At 39.9% G+C, this 26511-nt stretch overlaps 1 protein-coding gene across 15 annotated transcripts in view; it reads right to left on the bottom strand.

The window, feature by feature from the left end:
- The window catches only part of LOC132979424 (receptor-type tyrosine-protein phosphatase mu-like), a 162597-nt gene that overhangs the window by 102642 nt on the left and 33444 nt on the right, over window positions 1-26511 (bottom strand). For all 15 annotated transcript variants that reach the window (XM_061045200.1, XM_061045201.1, XM_061045208.1 and 12 more), the window contains exons 2-4: window positions 19769-19891; window positions 5172-5446; window positions 947-1025 (exon numbers count right to left, since the gene is read on the bottom strand). In XM_061045200.1, coding sequence (XP_060901183.1) covers window positions 947-1025; window positions 5172-5446; window positions 19769-19891 — 477 coding nt within the window. The remainder of the gene's footprint in view (window positions 1-946; window positions 1026-5171; window positions 5447-19768; window positions 19892-26511) is intronic.

The following is a 26511-nucleotide window of genomic DNA, read 5'->3' on the forward strand; positions in this document are numbered from 1 at the left end:
TTATCACTCAAAGAAGCCCGATTGCCGCTGAGTGGGTTATTGATCCTCTCGCACTTTTACGAATTTAAACATTGATCACGTCTTGAGGCCTCATCGATTCACCCGAATACATTTATATGCAACACCTACCGCTACATAAATCCATCTTATTGACATAACATTTGTAGGAATTTCACCTGCTTTTCAGCCAGTAACCAGGTCATTAGTGTCTACCAATCAGAGCTTGATACTTCAGCTATGAGAGGTGGAGGAAAATATAAATCAATTGATGAAAACTCTTGTGGTATCGATTTCGACTTAGACTTGAGAGTGTGAAAAGCTCTCTGTATAAACTCAAGGAGTGCCATATGGACTAACATGACTCTCAGTACTCAAAAGCATAGCAATGAGGAATCCTGAAGAGCCCCTATCCTTGTACTCCCACAGCAGCCTCCCGAAGCCGAAGCAGAAAAAAAAAAAATCTAAATATGCCAGTGATTACATGTTCATTAGCTCCGCCACGCAGTCTGAAGAGCTTCTACTTAAATTCAGCCGAGGATCTTGGAACATCTGAGAGATGAGACGCTTTGCCGAATATCCTTAAGGGAGGAGGAATATAGTGGAATCCAGTCGCAGCGTGGTGTGATGGTGGTATTTGTTTTTTGTCCCCATTTTCTTTTTTTTTTGCACTATTTTTCCATCTCTCAAAGGATAGATTTAACACAGCCACTCCAACATTAAATCCTGAGCACACTTCAGCATGTCTGTGTGCTCATAAATCTGCAGGGATCTAGGAGGAGGGAGGTTTACACTTTGGATTGACTGTAGTATTGTCTTTTGAAGGCCTTTTGTTTGACTGGGAGGCCTTGAATGGAACAACGATACAGGTATTTGGGAGGGTGTCATGGAAAGGACAATGGTGCTTTGATGATATTCCTTTATGGTGAAGGTAAAAAAAAGGACTTACTGCACTGGTGGCCCTGGACCACGATGTCTTTGATGGCCAGCAAGCCACGTTGCCCTGAGGTTACGGCTTCAAACACAATCTGAGGAGGAGAGAGGAGACTCATAACGCTGGTGATAAATGGGCACATGTCTTCAAATGGCACTTGAGTGAGGCTATCCGTGTGCACAGAGAAGTCCAGCTTCCTGCTAATGCGATATTGCTTTTGGCGGGGCTGCAGCTGGTCCACACAGCTGCGGGCCAGCGACATTATTTCCACAATAAGTCACAGTCCATAGGTGTTATGACATGCAAGTGTTAAATTGAGTTTGAGCCTTGAGACTATTAGCCCACAGTCTGTGACAAACACATAGTGAAGGAGGGATGAGCGACTTAGCATTACATCAATAATTAAAGGGGTTGTATGTTTCTTTTTTTGTCAGTATGAGTGTTTTATCTGCACAAGTCTTCGTTATATATTGAGACATTTCTCAGCCCTTTACTTGCTGTCAGAAGTCAGTAAAGTAAGAAGTAGGTTTGAGCACTACTTTGGGACACATGTTCCTCTGCCTGCAGCCAACTAATCTTTTTTTCTTTTAAATATAAAGCATACACTTACTCCAGTCTGTTTCTCCATACAGGGATCATGCTGACAGGCCTCTCCTGTGGCTTATACACTTTCTTTTGATAAGTATCTCATACATTCCCACTTTAATAAAAACAAACTATTCCAAAATGCCATCAAAATGGCACTTTTCAGGAACTGATATCTAATTATTACTTTGCAGTTGTACACTTTGTTAGCCCTCGGCTCAAATATTTTTGAAAGTGGAATGAAATTATATATTCCCTAAATAATGGCTTTTTGAAAAATGTCATTAACATTGCTTTTAAGTCATTTAAGTCAATGTAGCATCCCAACCTTTGACATACAGAAACTCCAGATATCAGAATTTTAGGATTAATTTTTACACTTACATTAATGAACTATTAGTGTTTTACTGCCAGCAGTATTTATATACAATAACAGTAAGATTTAAGTTAAACATTAGCTAACCTAACCAGTGTTATTCAGCAATTCAGAGAATGACGCATATATTTTCTTTAAACATGATTTCGATCATTGTCAGTTGATACGTGTCCAACACGCGCGACTGCATCTGTTCACGTTCAAGACAAACAGTTTAACAATTGGCAAGCTAACTGTAGCCGATACTACTGAGTTTGGTTCCTTCATCTCCGTACGGAGGAGCTCCACCTGGAAGGTACTGGGTGAAAATATCTCTATTAAATACTGAAATCTCTACATAAGAAAGTCTTTGTCAGGTGCAAACTGTTAAGATTAAAATTATATTGTAATTGTCTCTAATTTAGGGAGCAAACTTTTAAAAATGTTTAGCATTGACAGTTTCTCTAGGAGAATAGGATTGACCCCTAGTGATATATATATATATATATATATATATAGATATTTATATAACTTGGGTGAATACTACTACAAAAAAAAAGATGTTTCCGCATGTTACGATGATACCGTAGTAGTAAATCTGACTATATATCTTATTGAACAACTTGAGTAAACCTAACCCTCAAATACAAATGTTAAGAGTATCTCGATCGTGAGAAGGGCCTGCAGACGCATTCACAGTTGTTGAGGCTAATGTTACTTGGCTGACATGTTTGTTGCTCTCTGCCAACATAAAATCTGAACTAAAGTGCAACTGTGCTGTGTAACACTAACATGATCCTATTTTAGGGACCGAGTACTCCCGAAAAACAAATGGCCCTAAGCCCTGACAGAAGGCGTGTCCCTGCAGAATGTCAGAGTTATGTACTCACTGGTCTGCAGTGATAAAAAGGGAAACAGAATGCCAGTCCCTTCCCAAACCCAGGGTGTGGTGCTGAGACCGATTACACCACACACAGACTACACATGTTTTGCATGCCATTATCCCTAAATATAAGCTTATATCTTGCAGTGAATGGTATATTCAGTGTATTAATGGGTATGTTCTATGTATGGTGTCACTCTGAAACATGTGTCCTGCTCGTCGTAGCTAAGCTGCACACACGTACATATCTGAGATTCCTTTTATAGCCGAGGAATGTGGAGGCGGAGATAGTTACCATTGTCATCTGGGAGGCAGGATGCCTTCAGATAAGGCTGTCTAATTATAAATTTCTTTTTTTGTCTCATGAAATATGAAAGTGAACGTCTTGGGTGCCAATTATGGCCTCATTACAGGCTAATTTAAAGGAAATTAAAAGGCCAACCACTCCATATATTGCCACCAGACAAATGAACTAGCCCCCACTCTCTAATTGAAATCCTTTGTTTGTGCAACAGACATCAGTCAGCCTGCCTAATAGCTGTGATATAATTGATTCCAACATCAATGATAGTGCAGTGCATAATTGGGCCTGACCCGCGGAGTGAAAATATTCACATGGGACGAAAGCTGTTGATGTCACAGGAAAGTTCACTATTCTCATTTGTCAGCGAGACCGACAGTGAACCCGACATTCAATGTCTACATCGCCGCTCTGGCTATCCCACAGGGACTTTGTTAAGTACTACATTACAGCAGGATTGATTAGCTCTGCCATAGTTTCTACTGTATTGAAATCAGGATAGATGAGGACACTTAGGTTATTCTCTCTTATTGGTGCACCGTGCATATAGGCCCATGAAATATATATATATATATATATATATGCAGTAGGGATTTCATTGTATGCACAGAGCACATATGTTGATTAGCATGTGCAGAATATAATTGCACTCTGTATTACATGGACTGGAAACAGTGTTGAGCAGTTTTTGAAATGCATGACAATCTCAATTAAAAGTTTTAGGGACGGTCTGACAGAAGAGTAATTATCAAAAAGCTGAAAGGCTCATGATGACTAAAAGCCTCACCAGTAATTAAAAAATAATTTCCAAGTATCAGGTGGCTTCCCTTTGACAATTGCGTAGGTTTCTATGCAATTAAAGACACCTATAATTAGCGCCATGTTGTTAATTAGTGACAATTTTAAGCATTGGTCTCTCTTCTCTTGACTGAGAATGTTAGCTAAGACCATTAGCATCTTCTTATTTACCCGTGTTGTCAGTTTGGGTCTGGAGCAATTACAAACAAGAGACAGGCGACCTTCCGCTGGGGTTTGAAAGGCAACAGATGCTGGGAATTTCCCTGAACACACTGGAAGTATCACATGCCATTTTGGGCTTAAACGCTCACACTATGTGCAGAGATTTGCTGAACAGAATGTCAAATTGTTCTACAATCACTGATCTTTACTGAGAGTACAAAAAAAGAATGTTGTTGTTGAAATTGTATTGAAGCAAAGTGATTATTTCCATTTTCGAGACAGTCATGATGAATCTTATTTAGCCTTGTGGATTTGCATTTTAGCCTAATATGCATTCACATAGGATGGACCCAATCACAATACGCTGTGCCGACAGACTCCAATCTTTAATTGTCCACAGCGAAATCTAAAAACATTTCTCCAGACTGTCTTTGTATCTTAATGCCACTCAAGGGTCACTCTCTTATCAACAGAAAGCAGTGACTATTAGCGGTATCTGCAGCACATTCTGTCCTCCCCCCCCTCTTATGTCTTTCTTTTGTCCATGTGCCTCTCATTAAAAGGTCCTATCTGGCATTCAGCAGTGAGAAGCTCAGTGGTGTGCCTTGTTAACTAACTTATCAGGTTGGCTATGATGAGCAGCCAGGAGGACTCCCCTCTGCTCCACAGTGGACCAGCTCTGCACGGACGTAATGAAATAATTCACCACGGGACTGGCTCCCACTGGGAGGTTAAGGGGTCTCTCTGCATCAATTAACATTTGGTGGACTTGTGGAACAAGCCCTGCGAAGACTAATAGTCAGGCAAGTGTGAAATCACCTTGCCCCAGCCAGCAGTCATGTGCATTGGTAAGTGAAAATGAGTTTTCAGAATTGGAAAAAGAGAACTTGCTCGGATGGAGTGGAGGGAGAACGGATTGCCATGGATACCAAGGTAGCCCCAGAAATCTATAATCTTAGGTGTTTTGAATGGTACATTGTGAGGTTCTTTTTTTTTTTTTTTTGGACGTTCTCAAATAATAAATGCGTCTTGCTCCACCTGGTGAAAAGGCTTTAATGACTTTGGTGTAACTACAAAGGATGCTTACAATGAGCGACCTAGTTTTTTGATGAGACATAACCCAAAGGAGAGCAGGGTGCAGACAACACTTCCTCACCTGGTAGAAGTTGGGCCAGTAGGTGCTGATGGCCAGCTCCATCTGTCCCCAGGAGCGAGAGGCTGGACCCGACACGTTCCAAACAGGCATCCCCATGGGACTGTTGTTTTCTTTGATATAGACATTCAGGTGGCCCGGGTGGCTGTTGTCTCTGCCTCCGATGTAGTAGTGGAAGGTAACGCAGTGGGTGTCATTCTCCCGCAGCTGTGGCGTCAGCAGTAAGGCCTTCTGCCCCGCGAAGCGTCCTGATGTGTTCACCATCATGTAGGCTGAACCTGCAGCATAGACACAAGTTGTGTTTGATGAGCTGAGCGAGTTTTACCTCAGCAGAAGTTCAAACTGTGTCAGGAAAAATTATATGTGTAGTAAAATGTCCAGCAACAGTTATTACTATTCTTTTCATGTATTCAGCAGTACGCTTTATGACTGTAATATAATAATATAATAATATCATAAACTTTATTCATAAAGCACCGTTCGAAACACAGATACAAAGTGGCTTCAAATAAAAACTGTCCAAACTACAAACACAGAAGAAAACTTAAACCCATACAATTTTAATATAATGAATAACAAAAAGAAAGTTAGACAGAAGCATTTTTATTTTATAAATGTGAGAGAATAACAAGAAATATTAGTAAAATAAACAACTTAAAGTCATTAGAAATAGTATGTGTGAGACAATATAGTATTCAATTAATCAAACAATCTTCATCTCTAAAGCAACGTAACAAATGTTATCTCAAGACACAGGTAAAAGAGCCTACTCTTTCTTATATTATCTACAAAGACCCAACATTAAACCATCATGAACACAGCACTAAGCAACATTTAGCAAAGTTTCAACGGTAAGGAAAACCTGGCACCAAGTATTAGTGATCTTGAAGATGTCTCATTACAAGAAACAAGTGTTCAGCCAAGCTAATGATGCTAATGATGCTCATGATATAGTTATCCCTCAACATCAGCTGCTACATTGTTTTTAGTGTTTGATAGCAAAGGTAGGCATGCTAACACACTTAACGAAAATATTGAATCATTAAAACATTTAGCCTGCATAATCTTTTCCATGACTATGTATGTTCCTCTTGCCACTGCAGAGCACAGAATTATTTCTCTAGAACATGCACTTTACTGTTCTGTTTTTGAACTTTGTCGATCGCTATCACATTGCCTTTGGAGTATCTCTGTTCTTCACTTAAGTAGCTCTGTGTATCTGTTGTGTCTCAATGCCTGCTGCAGATCTCGTTTCCTTCGATATAATGATAAAGTTGAAGTTGTATTATGAGCATGTTAGCATGCAAATGTTAGCATTTAACTCAAAGCCTGTAGAAGCTAGAATTAATGAGCATCAAAACACTAAAGTTACACCTTCATTCTTCCTCAGATACTGTTGATATATACTTTCTTACATGACATGTATGGTAATGAAATCACGCTATGTGGCAGATGAGGTCATTTTTGTAATGCATGTTTAAGGTAAGGTGCCAAACACCAATGTGGTATTTATTGTGAACTAAAACACTCTTCTAAATTGCAACCACTTGAAATATGAAGGCTACCCTGATGTGTTTAAAACCTGTTCTAACCCTCTGAAGATAGAAAAATATCTTGGAAGTGTTTGGAGGCGGGTAGTTATCAACATAATAGAAAGATCTCCGAGACAAGAAACAAATTATTAAACCCAATCAGGTCCTGAGGTTTAAAAGTAACTAAATAAAAGGCCTAATCTTATAAGAGCGTGAAGTGGGCAGGTAAATGACTCTTCAGAGACCTTTCCTATTAGCACTGAGAATTGTAGCGTTAATGAGAAAACGCTCTTATCTTTGGATTGGTAGAAACACTCCAATCATTAGGATTTAACAAAATAGAGGAAAAAAAGACTAAGCCTACAAATGCTGGGTATTTGAGACGAGTGTTTTCCCCTCAATGACAGAGAGGAGGGAAATTATGAGAAATCAATAAGTTAAAATCTATTTGCCAACCAAGCCCCATTTAGATTTTATCGCTTTGGTTCAATATTAAAGGTTAATCTAATTCGCTCCCCTCTTGCCAATAAAACACAAGTGAGAATTATTATGTTGGCAAACTCTCAAGGAGATGCAGAACACATTCTCTTTGTCATCATCCTATTTAGCTTGGCTCGGTAATGAGATGGCACAAATCGTAACAGCATTTGAGGCACAGCCAAAGAGACTCTGTTTTATGTGGAAATACATCTTTTTTGGAAGTGTGGTAATGATTGGAACGCGCATTTTGCTTGGAGGTGAAACAAACAACCTGTTAGCGGAAAAAGGAGAAGCTCTGCTCGACTGCTTGTGAGGCAGAGCTCAAACACAGTGGAAGTGAATCCTTGTCATTAGACGTAACATCTGGTGATTCACTCAGATATGGTGTTAAAAAAAAAAAAAAAGGTTTAGTAATGTCAACTAAGTCAGCAAGCCGGGTACCTGAGTGTGTCAACCAAACAGCCTCTCACAAAACCCTATTTGCTCCATCAATGACTCGAGCTCGCCCACTTGTTTTGTTGTGCTGCACTCGTAACGCTCACCAATTCCATCTGTCTCCAGCCTCAGATAACGAGTGGGGGTTCTGTCATGTTTACACAATGAAACAGAGAGGAGAGGGAGCAGAGGAGCAGGAGGAGGAGGAGAAGGAGGAGCAGTGAGTTGCGATGACACAGAGTCAGCCTCCCCAGCTTCGTTTGTCTGGTAGCAGCAAGTTGTTGTCTTAAGCGGGTACGTTTGGGACATATTACATGAGGGGCTGTGCGTCAAAATGGCGTCATAATAATCCCCTTTAAAATACATTTTTCTAACAATAAACACAAATCAGAAAAATCTTGCTTATCAATAATACAAATTGGAAGTGTGGATCCTGGGCTCCTCATGGGCCAGTGAACTGAATATGTTGGCCAGAAGTTGTGCTGTATATCAATCTGCATATAAATAATAAAGACAATTCTCATTGACCAAGAGATTATAAAAGTTATTCAACACAACAGTTGTTGGGAAAAAAAAGTTGTAACCCATGGTCTTTGTCACTTGGTGGAGCTTGCTCAGTTGTCATGGAGACATCTCGCTGATGAGAGCAACCAACTACTTTGCCCGAAATTCCCAGCCCCACCCCCCTTCTGGGAGAAAACATTGCACTTAAAATGACTGTACCGTATTTGACATGTAGGCTAGCTAACACGACTTACAAATGAACAGTTGCATCCACTCAAGCAATACTACAGCTTTCAACTTATGAAATAACCAATACTCCTGTGCAAACGTTTACCACTGTTTCACTAAAGTGGTTTTTCTCAAGTTTTAAGTTTAGGTGATAGAAAACGTTATCGTCCAAAATGGCATATTCACGTTCACAGATTCATATTCAGATGAGTTTCACTGGAGTCAACATATTACATCACAGCTTAACATTATAACATCAACAGAGAACATTTAGGTTATGGATGGATGGGTGGATGAATGTTGAGGGTTGGAGCTTTACATTTGGTGCGAAGGATGTGACGCGGCCATGGAACACTGACAGACTGTCTTTGTCTTTACAGCTAAAAAAAAGGTGCATGCCCTGCTTTGATTGTTATTCCATCCATATCTATGTAACATTCACAAAGTGGAAGTACATTGTGTTATTCAGGACCAGTCTGCTATGAAGAGAACAAACACATAAAATGCCTAAGAAACACGTGGGTTGCTTAGTTGTAATGTTGACTTCTGCATCCGTCAAATCATTTTGTGAACCCTTGTTTTTAAACGTGCCACATGTAGTATAAAGTTATTATTATTATGAAATAATATAAAAACCAATGGAAGACAACAAAAGCACAAAAGGAACATTAAAATAGACCTGTGCTTTGTTACGAAGAGTGCAGTCAGTGCAAGAGTGAAAATGAGGCTTAACAACATAAAATATAAAATATGGTGTAAAAACAATTTAAAAGCTAACACTTGTAGATTGTTTAAAAATACCTATTCATCATCATAATTGCTTCCCTGTGTAATAGATGTACCTGCACAGCGTGATGTCCCCATCATGATTGTGAACAGCAGACTGCTGTTCTCCCAAAGCATTTTAATGTTTTATTCACTTTCAGTTTGTACAAATGATGAGGCTCATTATTTTTGAGGCTATGCAGGATAGTAAAGTACTCGCAGAAGGGCAAGAGAGGCGTCGACTTTCGGCACCCTTGTTTGTCTAGCCTCAATCAGGAGCCTCGATGTACGAAGGGCTCTGAAGTCGCTTTAATAACATTCAGCCATCTGCTCAGGTGTCCAGAACATCTTTGTTTTGTTTTTTTTCTCCCTTTGAGGGCATCAGCAACCCGAACTACCAGTTGATGAAGTTACAAAGACAAAGATGTTGGTATCAATTATTTCCTCTTTGATTAGAACAGGCTGTTTACTTTTCATTTCAGATCAGTCACTTTGTGAAAGTGTAGCTCAAGAGATGAATGCACTGCGCAGCTCGTTGTTTTTATAATTACAGATGAAGTATCAGATCCCTCAAGCTACCTTTGTCCACTTTTTGCAACCCTGATCATTAAATATGACTGAAACCACGATAGCTGCGCTTTGTAACTAGCCTCTTCTTATTTAGTATGGTGTTAAAGAAATACACAGATATCTCTTCCTTACAGCCAGGGAGGTTGCAGAAAACCAGCTTAAACATCCTGTCACCAGACTTGAGACCTACACATCGTCTTGATATGGGTCAGTGAACCTGAACACAACAAGGGGACAGAGTCTTTCGTTTCCTCATTACTGACCACCATAAAACACAAGACGACAGTATTTCAGAGTGACAGGGTGCCGCTTCGTTGTGCTGCCACTGTCACTGTCCAACAGAAGTAAAGGGGACGACAGGAAAACATTGATTGTCATTCAGTTTCTGTGCTCTCTGAGCCTAATGACCACATACTCTGCAGGACCTGCTGCACCATGACAAGCTAATTAGCCAGCGCGACTAAGAGCAAATTATAAAGACACTGTGTTAGTTCTGTACTAATGTGCAAGTGATGCACAAGGGGGTTTTCTCTCCCTCTCCTCCACTCTCTCTATCTCTTCCGCCTTAACAATGGCGTGTTAAAGACCAATTAAAAATACAGAACTCCCGGCACACTCAAGGCCCTGTCTCTGCATCTCTGTAAAGGCCAGGGCTCGGCGATTGTCTAAGGTATTCAGAGGAACAGATTTATTATTATTCCAATGTAGGCCACCTTCACCTTCCATTACAATGATGGCTGAACACTGAGAACATCGAGACTGGTAATGAAAAATGAATTAGTAATAGATTTAGTGCTCCTGCTGCAGATGCCACATATTCATGTTGCTGTTTAGGAATGAAGGGCACACGGCGGAAATAGAAATTTCTAACTGTCATTAGAATTGGATATTTGAAATATTATGAACAAGAACACAGTATGAACGGGGACTGATTGAATGATCGCTTGACCATTCATTGTCAAATACCTTAAGTAAGAAGGTGATTATAAATGTGGCTCATCATTTGGTTGTGGCCCCAACGATCTTCTGGGTTAATCCCAACAAATCCTTTGCATTAGTCAAGTGTTTTGAAAAGTCCAAGTCTGTTTAAAGGCCTTGGAGAGCACTGCATGTACAAGTGGTATAAAGACTTTTGTTTCTCCACAGGTTGAGTCATTAAAATTTGATTAATGAACTTTTTTTTTTTCCCATTTCATTTTCCCTTTATTTGGGGGTGGCAGTAGCTCAGTCTGTAGGGACTTGGGTTGGGAACGGGAGGGTCGCCGGTTCAAGTCCCGGTGCGGACCAAATATGGAAGTCGGTCTGGCAGCTGGAGAGGTGCCTGAGCTCTGCCGAGGTGCCCTTGAGCAAGGCACCAAACCCCCCCACCACCACCAGCTCAGGAGCGCCCGCTGTGGGCGGCTCCGTCACTCTGACATCTCTCCATTAGTGCATGTCCATCGGATCCTGTTTGTGCATGTGTATATTTCAGCCTATGTGTGTGTTGCATGATAAACAGAGTGTAAAAACAGAATTTCCCCTTGATCAATAAAGTAAATCTTAATCTGTATTTGTTGTTTTAAAAACATTTAAAATGCGCTCTTATAATGTTTCTTCTCCCTATATCCCAAAGTTTTGATGTCTTGTGTGGAGCACTTTGACTTGTTGCTGTAATGAGTCAAATAAATAAGCTTGCTTTGCCTCAAGGAATTCTTGCCAAATTGAATTGTGGGTAATGTCGCCAATTTTTGTCAAAGACAAACAATGGTAGAAAAGATAGGTTCATTTTCTAATTAACTTCTTTGTGAGTTCAAAAACATTATCTATTTAAATTTAAAAAAAACATTATAATAAGTGCATCATTATAATAAAGTAAGTGCCAGTTTTACAAATATTCAATTCATTCAGGATATTTCCTCTTCAATTCAACTCCAAACAAGCCCAACTGACAAACCGCTTTGATATGTTTGCATGTTGAAGATCAGCTCTTCTTGATGTGGAGCGTTTTAAAGGAAGATCACGGCTTTTCCAGGAAATTAAGAAATCCAAATGAACAGGCTAAGATGTTTAATGGTATAATCGGCCATTAAAAAGAGAAACATGGACATACTCCAAGGGAAGGCATACATCAGGTTATTACTACGACACGTCGGCTCACTCGAGTGGTTGGGGGTCGGCCACAGCTTGTGTCAGACTATATGAAAAAATGTTCCTTCAGTTCAGAGCAAATGCTAATGACAAGCTAGTAATCACCTAAACTAAATACCTTGATTTGATGAAGACTTATACCAGGGGAATCCTCTCCGTTCTTACTCTTTCCATTAAACTATCTAGTTTGACAGTAAAGACATTACTTAGAATGGCTTAACAGCATCCATTGAAGAAATAAAACAATAATGAAATCATTTGGGAGTATGTAGAGAAGTGGTTACACAGTCTTCAAGCAAATTAAGCATGATGTAGCAAAAACCATTACCTGGTTAAGTGGATATGTTTTAAAATTCCCTCCTTGCTTCCTTTTCTTAAAAAGTCATGAATTTCCACCTGATGGGAATAAAAAGCTGATATAATTTAGTTCCCTCAAACAGTGTACTGTCTTATCGTAGCCATCAAAGTCTATAGGTTGAAGGTATTTAGATTAATTATGAGTTGAGTGATGGTCTGAGCAGAGGATATAATTTGCGGTAATGACTAGCGCTCATTATTTCTCCTCCATTCAGGTCCTGAACTCTGTGAAAATCATTATGTGGGGGGAAATCAGAATGAAGGGGCGCTCTTTAAACCCAAACCCTCCAGGTCTCATTTGCTAATAAAATTCACAGAGGTCACCGCCGCAGAAAAGCACGGCTGCCGCTTCGGAAATGTCAATGAAGACGGGGCTATTCTCACTGTCTGCCACCAATCAAAAATGCTCTCGCTGTGAGGGTGAGGCTGGTAATGTGAGCGGCCGTGGCCTCCGCTCAATTTTCCAGAACTTTCCCTGTGTCCTTTGAAACATGAAAGGGGTCTGATAAAGTAACACTGAATAAGTTTGGGCTCTGCATATGAAGGAGCTGCCAGGATTCTTTGACAGTGTCACACAGGTTCACCCAAAACCATCCATCATGCCGAACACGTTTCAGCGCTGTCATTTCAGTCAGGTGGAACAACTGACCCTTATTATGCTCTGTGACAGCATCCTTTGTTGCTGTGTGTCAATCAGCAGCAATTCTCAATGGCTTAATATGTCATCTTAATATGCACTACGCACTATTGGCGCGCCACTGTATTAAATGGGTCGCATAATGGCCCATTTGGCTGACAAAAAACCCATTACACAACACAGACTCTTCATGTGAGTCACCTCGCTGCATCATTAGCCTTAATTGTACATACCATGCACACCAATAAGAAAAGACACCATGCAAATGTGTCCTCCATCATGACAGTACAGGCTGCTGTCATAATCCTGTTTATTCTGTCATGGGGGATATCCTGTTCGTTCAGACTTTGGTACACTTCTTAACCCCACCAACACGCTAAATTGAAAATCACAGTCTGTCATTCGCAGGAATTAATTTATGAATTGATCAGATGCTGTAATTTGCTGTTCTGTTTCGTCCCCTAATCATATAATGGGGTCTCTCCTTAACCTCACAACCTTGCCAACGCTGTGCAAGGTGTGATTTCAACACAAAGTTGTGAATGGCTCAAAAGCAATTAGCTTATTTTTCGCAGGATGGTCCCCCCCCCCCTCCCCTCCCTCCCTTCTCAACAGCAAATCCCATCTTTCGCTGATGTGATTTAAATTCTGATTAAATTTCTGACGTCCTTCAGTCAGTGGGTGTTCTTGCCTCTCATAATTTAAGTGGCTCTCCTTCTTCTCTTTCATTTGAACATCTCACAAGGCGGCATAAACAATACTGGTTGTCCAGGTACGGCGGAGGGGCTTTGTCAATTTATTACCAAGAGTCAAGAGTTTGACTTTTAAAAGGATCTGTGTATCTACATGTGGTTCTCTAAGAAATGAAACCTTCTGAGTACAAGGTTTAGCTGCATTTGCATTTGCATTATGAATGTCAAATAAGAGAAGATTATGGTTACCCAATAAAGAACCTCATTTTGCCAATCCTTGACTAATGTGTCATCCTTGACCAAGGACGTGCTATCAAAACAAAGACCCAGTGCAGCAAAGAAACAAAAAACTTCAATTTTTCTCCAGCAACATATTTAGCGCGGACATTAAGAATACAACAATAAGTCATTTAGCTGGAGCTCCATTTGCTATTGTGCCTATTATAATGCGAATATAATTAATATCAGTCAGGGGACCTTCTTTCTCCTCCCCCTCCTCATGCCATTATTCTCTAGAATAAGTCTCAAGGGAGAGTCAGGGAGCAGCAGCCGACTGCTGGCATCAACCACGACACCATCCCAGAAGTGGCAGCCTTTGCACCAGCTGGGGCTCACTAAAAACTGCTTCCTTCTTACTGGCATCTGGACACCCCCAGCACTACAGTGCAAACTTCCTCAACAAGTCTGCATCATCAATTCATCTCCTAGACGGTTGCAACATGTTGGAAGACTAATAAAAACAAATATCAGGGCTGAATGAATGAGAGAAATCTGTTGTTATTGGGTTTTTTTTTTACGGATGATAAATGTCTCTGATTTAAGTGTAGTAGTTTTCCCTTTACATAATATGCAATCCAAGCCAATATCCAACTCTGACAGAAGTGCGTCCAGCTCAGTTCTCCAGGGCTGAATGAGTGTGGTCTTGGCTGAGATAGTTTTAGTATCGTAGTCCAGGACAGATGAGGCTTCTCTGTAATAAAAAAGAGTGACAGTGACAGGTCTGCCAGGGGATCCTCCAGTTGGCTCGGGAGAGGAGACACACTGGGGAGTGCCCAAGCAGACATCCAGAGACTCAAAACTGGGCTGAGCCACCCTAAAGGAGCCAAAGCATGCAATCAGGGCCGAGCGGCGGGATAAACAAGACTACTCTTCATCCAGACGTAGTAATTAGGTAGAGAGCAGAGTGTCGTAAACAACCCAGAGTTCCTCTTCTTCATGTGGCCACAGGGCTTGTTTCCCTTGTTGCATTTCTTTTCCGCTTTTAGTTCTCTGTTATTTACATGCTGGGATGTAAGCTGGCCAGTTTGGTTGCAATTTGTGCTTTTAGGTATGAAGGAGAGTCCTCAGTGGGTGGCCATGTAATTCTGCAAAAGGCCTGTCTTGAGTTTGTTTTCTACTCTTACTGCACTGACGCAGCTCCTTTAATCAGGAAGCTTCTTATTGTCATCAGAAGGCTTTGATACATGTTTTTCAAGCAGACTTGGATAGTGTGCAGATTTCAGTGTTTTTAACCTTTAAAGTTATATAATGCCATTTTAACTTTAATTTAATTTAATTTAAAGCAAATATGACATGAAGATACAATCCAGTATCTTTGGCTTTTGCATGCCTGTAATAGGCCCCTCCTTTCCATATTCAATCATTGGATACCTTACCTGTACATCTGCATGAACTCCCCCTGTGCACTCATTGGGCATACGATAAAACAAGTGAACTAGTCAAACACGAATGGGAAAAAGCTAATTGGTTAGTGATTTACAATATGCTGTTATTTGCAGCACGCTTCTGGGAGAAGGCAATATAGGAGTTTGAGAGAAGGGCTTTGGGATGTTTCAAGAGGATTCTTTCGTACTCCATCTGGTTACTCCACATTTGCCTGCCAAGCTGTAACAAAAACCTTAAATAATACTAATGCATTATAATCTTGGATCAGTCTTTAAAAACTTTAGTCGGTCAAATTTTTGGATGTAAAAAACATATTTTGTGTTTGAGTGACAGTTCACTTCAGTGTATTCCTAAATGCTTGATGGTTCTTCTGAAAAACCCCAGATGGACCTTTTTTATTTCTTTTTTTCAACCAGTACCAACCATTTATGTACGCTTCATTTCTACATATATGTGTATGGCAGTCATGATATTGAAAAGGTTGGAAGAGATGAGAGAGGCCAAAACAGACGGGACTTCTTTTGCCTGATGAAAGTCTAGTACCGAAACGTTGCCAGTAAATCTTTGTTTGCAAGTTAGACTGTGTGCAGGAGTATATCTTTACATTTTGACGGACACATTGTTCTCCTGCGCACCTGTCTTGTGAATTGGATGTTTGAAGGTTTTCCCTATTTAGAAGAGATCGTTGCCATGACGATAAAATATGATTGAGGTATCATAATGGCAAGACAACCATAATTCATACTTTTCATGTGACCTCACACTCTTATGGAACAGCCCACCTGGCAAATAATAAAGGCTTCCTACTGCTTCACACTGTGGAGAAGTTGCCACCTGACTGAAAATGACAGCTGACAGTGATCCTTCTAGCAAATGTATGCTAATTAGCTCTCACCTATACTTTGATGATGATGAATTTCTTGCCTTTCCCTTACCTACGTATTCATAGTTTTCATTCATGTGACTTATACTGCAGCTTTTGGGCATTAGTTGTGATCCTTATACTCGCTCCCAACACGGTTTTAACCGCTCAAAACAGCAAAGTCCTCACCAGACCTTCACTCTGTTGATGTTTAGATATATCTAGTGGAGAATCTCCTTACACAGCTCTAAGGATGAAAGCCTACAAAAGTAGGGACAGCTGTATGTGCATTTGATGTGGGTGTGTCAATAATGCTACCATTTGGTAAAGTCACCATCATGGAAATGCTTAATAATTAAAAATGAAATAATACTTGCAAGTCTGTGACAGAATAACTTTGGGAAAAGTCAAAGTACATCACTATGACGTCCACACCATCGCTTTCCACCATTCATCTAACACACATAAGTAACTGAACCCTGTGTATGAATACAACAAAGTTTGTTGTATTCATACACATAGTTCAGATTCTTTTGAAACACATTTATCACTGAAGGAAAATATCATCCATTTATTTCTTTCTTTAATCATCTAAAGATTAAATTTTCTCTGAAAACCAGAGCAAATAAGGTTGAATTATTGATTAAATCATACATTCACACTGGCATCAAGAACACCTCGATTTGAACAGACACTGCCTTCAACCAAATTTAAGTGTTTGAGGTACCAATGGCTTCTGTTCGGAACAATCTGTTCTGTGAGTATGATAAGGTCGTTGTGTGAAGATTCATAAGTACAGGTTGAGAGTGAGGCAGCAATCAGAGGTGAGATAGCTTTTCCGCCAGTGTGCCTTTCACCTAAATGCATTTCTACCCATCAACCCCCTCTTCAGCAGCCCTAAAACAATTTCAGCCGTCAAGCACACTACATTTCACATCCCTTTCAATGCAGCCAAAGAGGAGAGATTACAATTTCGCACGGCAGGTTGAGTGCTCACACTGAGAAATGGAGGAAGAGCAGCAACCTGTTAATTACGCACAGTTCAAGATGCACAGGTAGAAAACAAGCCTGTCTGGAGTGTACTTAGAGTAGGAAGCACAATCAGGGACACCACTTAAGCAGACATGGGATTTTAATCAGATGTGTTAAATTTAGACCGTGCGCGAGGTGTTAATTTGTAGGTCAAGGCTTTTCCAGATTTCGCTGTAACCTTTGCCCAGCCTCCATGTGTCCCGACATTAATCAATTGGGATAGAAAATAGTAGACACTTCCCCCGCCATGAAAAGCAATTTCTCCGGGGCGGTCCAACACACATCATCCTGATCTGCACACAAACAGGTCTGGGCACTGGCTGCTTAAAATTAGTGAGGGCCTGCTAATTAATTCTCCCTCTGTCACTAGGGGGGCTCGGTGCAATCTATCTGTGATGCAGCCTTTGTGAGATTAGGCGTCAGATAGAGGAGGAAAACAATATCCATTAGTTTGCAACGCTACCTTTGTTATAACACGGGGAGAAAAAACGTCATTCCATTAGTCTAATTCCTTAGGTGCCTTCTGCTGAGTGCCGGTGATATCTTTGCATTTCAAATCAAATGAAAAGCGATCAATGGAACATTAAAGAGACAAATGGTGTGAGACAGACACAAAATGCAGGGAAAGCATTTTAATGAATTTCAATATGAAGCGGCCTAAAATACTTCTTTAATCAAAAGGCATCTGAATATTTGGATATCAAATGTTTCTTTCGTCCCACTTTAGATGACAGTTGCAAAGATCCTTTGTAGTGCACACTCAAGTGGATAGAAGATTTATCAAATATTCTTTAATTGGTAAGAAAAGAAAAGAAAAAGTCTTGGATGTCTCAAGAACAATGAAAGATTTCTCTTTAAAGTTTGTGTTAACAAGATCAAGTAGCAGATGAATATAAATATATATAACATTTAATCAATGTTTATTAGCCCCTAATATTAAGTTGTTTACATGCAGCCTTACAGTATGTTACAGACAAAGTGCTTTTGAAGGACAGAAACTGTAGCAGATTAAAATGTATCATGTAATTGATCTGTCAAATTAGAAGCATGTTCAGAATATTTCTAATCATTGTGTGTACAGCTTGCTCATTTTAGCCACTCACTGTTCTCACTAGGATGGCTCATTCCCCCCCCCCCCACCCACCCCTACCCCTGTAATACAGAGGTGCAACTTAAAGAGCGAGTGTTGTTTGATGGTAGACTGGCATCACTTGACTATTTAAAAAATGCTAATTAGACTAAAACCTCAGCAGCCACAGGCAAAAAAATGTGGCAAAAACCAATCAGAGCCACCAAACCTGAAACATGGCAGAATGCTGCTAGGCTATAGGTACTAGCTCCAACATCCAATTCATATGATTTATTTAATCTGTAATTTACACCGATGTTCAACATGACAAGAATAAGTAGCCAGCATTTCAGCATAATTGGAGCTACCATTTCGTTTGACAGTACTACGGAGGAAGAAGATTTAGAATAATCCACACCAACAGTGGCTTTGTTGTCAAGTAAAATGCCTGAACAGTAGCGATGTTCCTAGAAGACAAATTTGATTAAATGCACATTTAAATTCGGACAAGTCAGCCCACGACGGCCAGTCTGAAGTAAACAATCATCGAACAGTCACAATTTAGCACAAGTTACGCCACACGGCTGAACACTGGATCACTGGGGGCCTTGGGGTAAATATTGTCAAATAGGTTTTGCAAAGTGTAGCCAAGGTAAGCAGTGTTTGCACCTCCAGCCATTAGTCCTCCTTGCAGGTTAATGTCCAAATGCCTGTGCTGAACGTGGATGCACATCGGTTCGGTCAAGTGGTAACCTTCCACAGCCAAAACATTCAAATGTATTCATTTGGTACATCAAAACACTATCTAATCGCTCGCCGCTATGAGTTGCTACCTGTCCACTGTGCTGGTGTTTATCTGGGTAGCAGAGCATTATAGCAATATGACAGTAGCCATTAACTGGAATTATAGCCCCAGCTAGTAACAGGCCTGAATTGATACAAATAATAGTCATTAGTTTAACTCTACTAGTAAGTCTGTTGCTGGCTAGGGAGAGTGAAGACATTTAAACATTTAGTAGGCTAATCGTGCAAACCCCTAAACAATACCGAATGTTACATTAATTCTTAATGGCCTGACCTGAATCTAATTGGATGGAAATCTGTGAGAATAGGAGTGGGGGCAGACACACATTTGCTTGAGCAAATCAAAAAAATGAGCTTTCAGATCCGTGTTGTTGCCAGGATAGTAGGATAAGGGTTGACAATTTGATGTTCACCCACACAGGTGTTTTTAATTATTCGGGCTGATTAATAAACCAGGACAGGTTGTAAATAGGTGTAGCTAAGGTGAGAAGTTATGATGTAATCAATTCTAAGCATCCACAAGTATCAGTACAAGTCATCAAGTCCTCCTTCACAAACGGTTTCTTCAAAATCAACAGGGTGCTGGAGCTGTCAGTCAAACAAACATGTCCACGCCCACATATTCCTGAAAGGAGGTCTAATCATGGTCTCAATCACTAACGCCTGTGTCGGTGCACAGAGGCTTTAAAGTCTTTTCCCCTGGCTTGTAAACACTTTAACAGGGAGTTCGTTCTAACTATCCCGTGTACATTACAGAATAATGCATGATTTTTCTGCATTATTCTGTACGGTCAAGAAGTCATAATTTCTCCCATTCTCATGCCAGTGTCACTGTCCTTACCTGAGGGCATCCATGGGTCTGACGAAGTCTTCTCTCTGGTAGTGGACTGCTCCCAGTCAAGGTCATCATCTCTGCCTTGGCTGTAACCACAAGCTGCCAGCGGCTTCTCAAAGTTACAATCACCTGTGACAAAAGGAAGCAATGTATATATGGTTATACAGTTTTCCCATTAACTTGCTGTTCAAATGAATGAATCTATAAATTAAATTCCCCTTCCCCTCTTTTCCCCCAGCGGTATTCATAATGCAATATGCCAGACAATGAGATGCATTTAAGTGAGACAGAGTGAAGGATTACTAGAGTAGGCGAGGCACAACATACATTACCATCATTAGCAACACGGCAGTCCAATTTCACAATGACAAGTATGAAGTGTCCAAACTCCATCATCGTTAGGCATTATGTTCCAAAACTGCACAACCATCAGGGATAAATTGATTTATTTTCCTTGCCCGCCGCAGAACTTTGCTGTTCATGCGCCCTTACTCCACAGAGCCACTCTAATCCTTTTTACAAGCTGCTTGTAAAATGACAGCAAGCAACCATTAGGGCCAGGCTTCAACAAGGCTCGGCGTGTGATCGATTAATACAAATATCCCTTTATCCCCCCACCTTAAAGGCCACACAGAAAATGTAAGAGTTGAGCTATTTTCCCCCCCAAAGTGCTTTTCAATCCACTCATAAATCTACAAAAAAGCATGTCAGAACAATATCTGGAGTTCACACTGAGTTAAAGAAAAAAGTGCAACGTAAAGGTGGCTTTCACACAGCGGGAGGCAGAGAAGACCTAGAGATTTATAGGAAAATAATATAGCTACCTTCACAATATGATCCATCTGTTGATAACAGATGTACTTTGTAATATCGTGCTTCAATCGGAAAATGCTTGCTTGCACATTGTTATTAATTTTCTAAATACAGATAAACTAATTGTATTGCCTCTTGGGGTGTCCTTTGAGCCAGAATCTATGCCAGGCCAAAACCAATATCTCATCTCTTACAAGCTCCCTCTGACATTCTGCTGCATAAAGGCTACGAGCTGGGGTTTTTGTTTTCCCATTTATCTCTCTGGTGACATTTACAGTACACGTGCAAATGAGTGGCCAAACGAGGAGAACACAGGATAATTAATATCCAGCTGCATAGGGCAGCCTAATGATATATTTGCTGCTTTGTCTGTTTTTTGAGGGGGCGGACATTGAAGCGGTAGTGAATGCCAAAGTATCACAGGGAAAAAGGATGAAGAATTGTTGAGAGCTTGTCCAGAAAAATCACTGCCTCTTCTAGCTTATACAACACCAAAGCAACCTGCTAGGATTACGAGCTAACATGTAGCCTGCCTACCTGTTAGCTAGCCCAGTTTACTGCCAAGTGTGAAACATTAAAAAGATATAAAATAGTAACTGTGAACAAAGCAAAAGAATTCAAACAAAAAAGAGGCAGATATTATTTTCAAGCATATTTAGTAATATACTACTTGAAATGTACAAGTAGATAAAGAGCTCAGCGCCCTCTAACCCTAAGCTAACACAAGTGAGATCGTCCTCTGTCATGTACACACAAACAAATAGCTTTTCTATCAAGTGGTTTAAAAAAGCTTAATTAAGCTTTGGCTAAATATTCATACCTCAACAGGGAATTTCCCTTTAGCCCAGCCATGATAATTTACCATATCGTCCACATACATTTTGAAGTGGCTAACTGTCGTGTGTTGAAAGCGCTCTCAACTAGCTAGCTGTAATAGAAAATGGAAGCTAAAAAGATACGATCTTTGCAAAGGTAAAAAAAAAAAGAGACACAGGTGTATACAATGAATTGATTAAGGTTTTAATGGCTCAGGGGTATGAGGCCTGTCTCATGTTCCTTATAAACTCCATTATAATATGAATCGATGTGAAACAAACTATCCTTCATCTTTATCATCGACACCTGATCCAAAACATATTTTTTAAAATATTTAATGTTTTTTTGATATACTGTATAATCAAAGGGGTCTTATTCCTAGCAAGGTGTAAAAATTTCCTCCACGTTTAACACCTGCAACATAGAAAAATGAGGACTAATAATATAAAAATCTAATAAATCGACACAAGAATATATACTATTCTAAAATGGGCAAAACCGTCATAAAGAGCTATTTAAATCTAAATATGTCAAATTTACATTTTAAATGTAACATTTTGTGGCTCAGCATGAACAGTTTAGTGAGCCATATCTTGATGTTCAGGAAAATGAACCTTGTCTGAATCGTGAACAGTTTTAATTTGTACATGTAAAATAATTATTCTGTCGAATTGTAAGAACTTGCCTATCTAACATACAAAATGTTTATTTACATATACTTGACTTTTACCTCCGAGCTATTATGCTAAGTTCATTAGCATTCCCTAACAGCTTTTAACTGCCATTGTATAATTGGGTGCAAGTTAGTTCATTATTCTGTGGAGGCAGTGAAGCAATGGATCCACCTACAGCAGCATTATACACAGCCTGTGCAACCTTTAATGTCTATTGTTGAAAAAATATGAAGCAGCACTTACAGGAGGCAAAAACCTTGATGTGACTGAATAAATCATAATGACAAACACTCATGAATCAACATGCCCTGAAGTGAGCCTCTCAACCCCCGATGTTTCTATGGTCAACGGGGGTCAAACTGTGGTTGTTCACCTCCTCCATGGAGGCTTTGCTGAAAAAAAAAGCGTCATGCTAAGTCAACTTTTTCTCTACATAAAAATATTCGTACTGCCAAGATGCAACTTGGAGAGCATTAGTATGAGTCTCTAGCTGCAGTGTCACAGGGACTGGCTCAGATCCATCAATATTTTGACTCAATACTTCCAGGATCCTTCGCCCCATGCCACCCACCTTCCTCTCACAGCATGGTGGTGCTCAAACAAACCCAAAGAGGTGACTTTTATTGGTGTTTGAAATTCAAATGGATGGCATTGGCAGGTAGCTGAATGTATTCCGAGCCAGTGGGTGACAAGAGTTGAGGGACAATTTCAAACACTGGAGGAAGAAAAAACCTACAAAAGGAATAAAAAAAATTAAAAAAAACAGAGCCCATTTCTTGTTTAATTTTGAGTGGTTTCACATTTCTTAAATGTCAGCTCTTTGTTTAATAATGAATCAGGAAAAAGAGAAGAGTCAGGTTTCAGTGTCGAATAAAATAATTCAGTTTTTATTTTTCAGATTGCGGCAATGCATAAGTGATTGAAAAAATATATCTCACCAATGTTACTTACAATGGCCACCTGTAGTTGCCATAATATGACTTTTTATTATGGTGGATGAGGGGTTTGGTTATAGCGATATAATGTTTGACTTTCTTATAAACTTTATTTTAATAGCATGCAAATAATGTATGGCTTTAATGATGCAGATGAGTTCTTTGATGTGCACCATATTGCTAGACTCTTGCCAATACACTGCCTGACACTGATCATTTTTTAATGCCAGAAATTGATACAGAAAAAATAAAAATGTTGTATTTTTAGAAGAGTAATTACAAATTCAATCCTAAATGAGAATTATAAACTGAATCCCATTGTGCAGCCTCTTTGAAACTTACTATTGATTCTGAATGGATCCGAACACACTGTGTGGGTTGAAACCAATTCTGCTTTTTCATTGACAGTTCTGAGAACTCACAACATTGGTTGCTTAACCTGAACTGTTTCGACCATTAAGACAGGGCTAACAGGGCTTGAACAAGCAATAAATCAATTTGCAATGCTTTGTTCGGTTAGACACGGATCTTTGTATCAGACTTCAATATGGGGAACTGCTTCAATAACGCCTCTAACTTATTATTGATCTGCTGGAGAACTGTTTGGTGCAGAGGTAAACATTAAAGCATCTTGTTCTGCACAAATTACATGGAAACTTAAGCTTTTTTAAATGTGGGAATTTGCCATATTGAGCGCCGTAAATCAAAAGCAAAATGTTTCAATCACATGTTGCTTGCCATCAATAGAAGCGCCTGCCTTTGAGTCAAGAGACTGTACACATGAATGCAGATGAACGCATCAATCAATAGCATCATAATAGTCCTTCTCTCAGTAGGAGGTTTATATCGTTGCCAGTGTGTGGCACAACCCCCATATAATCAGCCTCGACAGCTGCTGAAATAGATATCCCAACGAGGGGCTGCCAACTCTCTGAAGGAGATTTAACTTTCAATAAAAAGCTTCTATGAGGTGTGGGTAGTCTGGGTCTACAGATGAATGTGCTCCACCCTGTCAACATTCCCCTTTCAAGAGACGCAGGCAGCTTGAAGCTAAAAAGGTGGCCCTAGATATGTCATGAAACAATTTATTCCTGAGTGAGAACACACAATGGTCTTTATATTCTCACGCAGAGTGCATTTCAAAGAAATCTATCCATCTTTTCCTGGACTCAGCCAAAGGCCAGAATCAATATCTCAACCCCTCAATGCTGGAGCCAATTTCTCCTAAAGATTTTCAAGTCAGACTTAAAAGGCCTTTTGTTATTGCACCTGTAACAAAAGTAAACTTTAAGCATTAAAAGCTGTGTTTGTGTGTGTGAGTGCGTGAAAGTGTGTGCACGCAGCCTTCTCTCTGTATGAGAGTGGGGAGAATGGTGAGGGTGGAAATGGTGTATTGAAAAAGAAGATCTGTGGTAAGGAATTAAATGAAAAATAAAAAAAACATGAAGCCCCCTTTCATGAAGCAGGTATTGACTCTTCTGCTCCACTTCTGCAGCTTTGTAAAGTTTGTTTACCTTTGTAAATTCCTGCTTGCATTATTTCGGTGTCTGACTGAATGATATGACTTTTAGAGAATCAAATTCAGGAATGCTGTTCATGTTTCTGGTCATATTTATAGTTGGACAAATAGGGAAATACTTGAGATCAATACCACTGTCATATCTGTATCTTATGTCTTAAATAAAGACACAACATAACATCTGACATGAAGCTTTGACCAGCTGTTAGTTAGCTTAACTTTGTGTAAAAACTACAGGAGGACACATCCAATCAGTCTCTATCCAAAGGTAACCTACCATCACTTTAAGAAACCACTTATTAGCAAGTCATGTATATTTTATTTCAACTGAACGAAAAATATATGGTGCAATTATTAACAAGTTGTGGTCACTTATTTTTTCATTAAGATTGCAACACAATGGCAAAATGTTGAACACGACCTCTGGAATATAAAATAAATGGCGCAGAACATGTACAGAACATATAACAACAATATAACACCTGTAAAACAATTACTGGCTACTTCATAATTGTATAGCATTTCTTACCTAGTAATTTTGAGACTTACATAAGCCATGTAACAAAGCAGACAAATGAACAGCAGCCCCATTAGTGAGGTGTGTCTCTTAGCTTGAGTGGCATTAGATAGAATATCCCCCCAGTGAGGAAACTGAGCCCTTTTCCAGCATCACCGCTGCATCGGTCCCAGTGGCAGATATCATTGCTGCAAGACCTCCTTAGCCCCTCTGCCAATTCTGCAATTATCAGCCTTCCAACCTGCTCTGTCTGCCGAGGAAATCGCAGGTCTTCACTTTGCCCCAATCGGCCTCAATGTCTGCACTTGTTTTAACAAACATCTTGTCTGCCGGCGTCCCCGCAGACTGAAACCACAAGGCAATCTTGGGTAATTTAAAACCAATGTCGACTATCTCCCTCCACCAACGCCAGTTTAGAGCTCCAGAATCCTGCAGCTAAGCCCCTTAGGGACTGATAGGCCTTTTCACTCTGGCCCTATTTCACTTATCTATTGGCAGCTCCTGCCTAGTCCTATCTCTGCACTGAATTGCATGTACATATACTATCTGTTTGGGGACTTAGAACTGAGGGATGGGATTTAGACAATCAATCTCAATATCATTATCAATCACGTCTTGCTGTTCCCCACATTGATTTGAGGGGGAAATAAAGAAGTTGGAGTGGAGATTTCCACTGATAATCTGCCAGGCTGAGCCATGCTCTTGTCAGCAATGTTTTACAAGACCAAACTGCAGAATCACATTGAGCGTAACAGAATAAAATTGGGCCAAAAAGATCAATTTGCATTTGTTAAGAATCTAGATGCTGAAATATTTCTGGTGACGTATGAAGCTATGAATATTTTGAGTTTAAAAATATACCAGAAAAGTTCAAAGGTACACCAAAAAAAAAAGAAAAAAAAAAAGAAACCTCTACAGCACCGTGTTTAACTCAAACATTCTCATTATCTAAACCTCTTCTTTTCTCCAGGGCATGTTTTCTGGTCTTGTCAACCAAAGATCAACTTGATGAATGTGCTTTACATCAGGGTACAACAGAGTTCCTTTTTAAATCCACCCTTGTGCCTGGTTAGATATACATCGAAGATGACAGGCAGCCTTCTCCTTAGATATGCTAAATTTTGACAGATGATTTCCAGGCTATGTGTACCAGCACAGGGCCTGACGTTCTCTTCCACTGCACCTGTCAGAAACCTCCAGTAAATGACTTCAAATCCATCTCCATTCTGTATAACCTGCCAGGCACCAATTAAGATGAATATGGAATCTAACTCAGAGACGAGGGAGATCCTTATTGTCATTTTTTTCTCTCAGCAATAAAAATGAGGACTTGGGGCCTGTCTGCACAGAAGTACCCTGAGGTGATAATACCAAAAAATGATGCTAATTCTTCCCTTAGTAGAGGTCCATTTTTAAATCACTTCTTCCAAGAACTTTTCCAAGGAGGCTTAGGTCAAATCATATAGTTCAGAAGC

The sequence above is a fragment of the Labrus mixtus genome, chromosome 8 (genome assembly GCF_963584025.1).
Source record: "Labrus mixtus chromosome 8, fLabMix1.1, whole genome shotgun sequence".
NCBI lineage: Eukaryota > Metazoa > Chordata > Actinopteri > Labriformes > Labridae > Labrus > Labrus mixtus.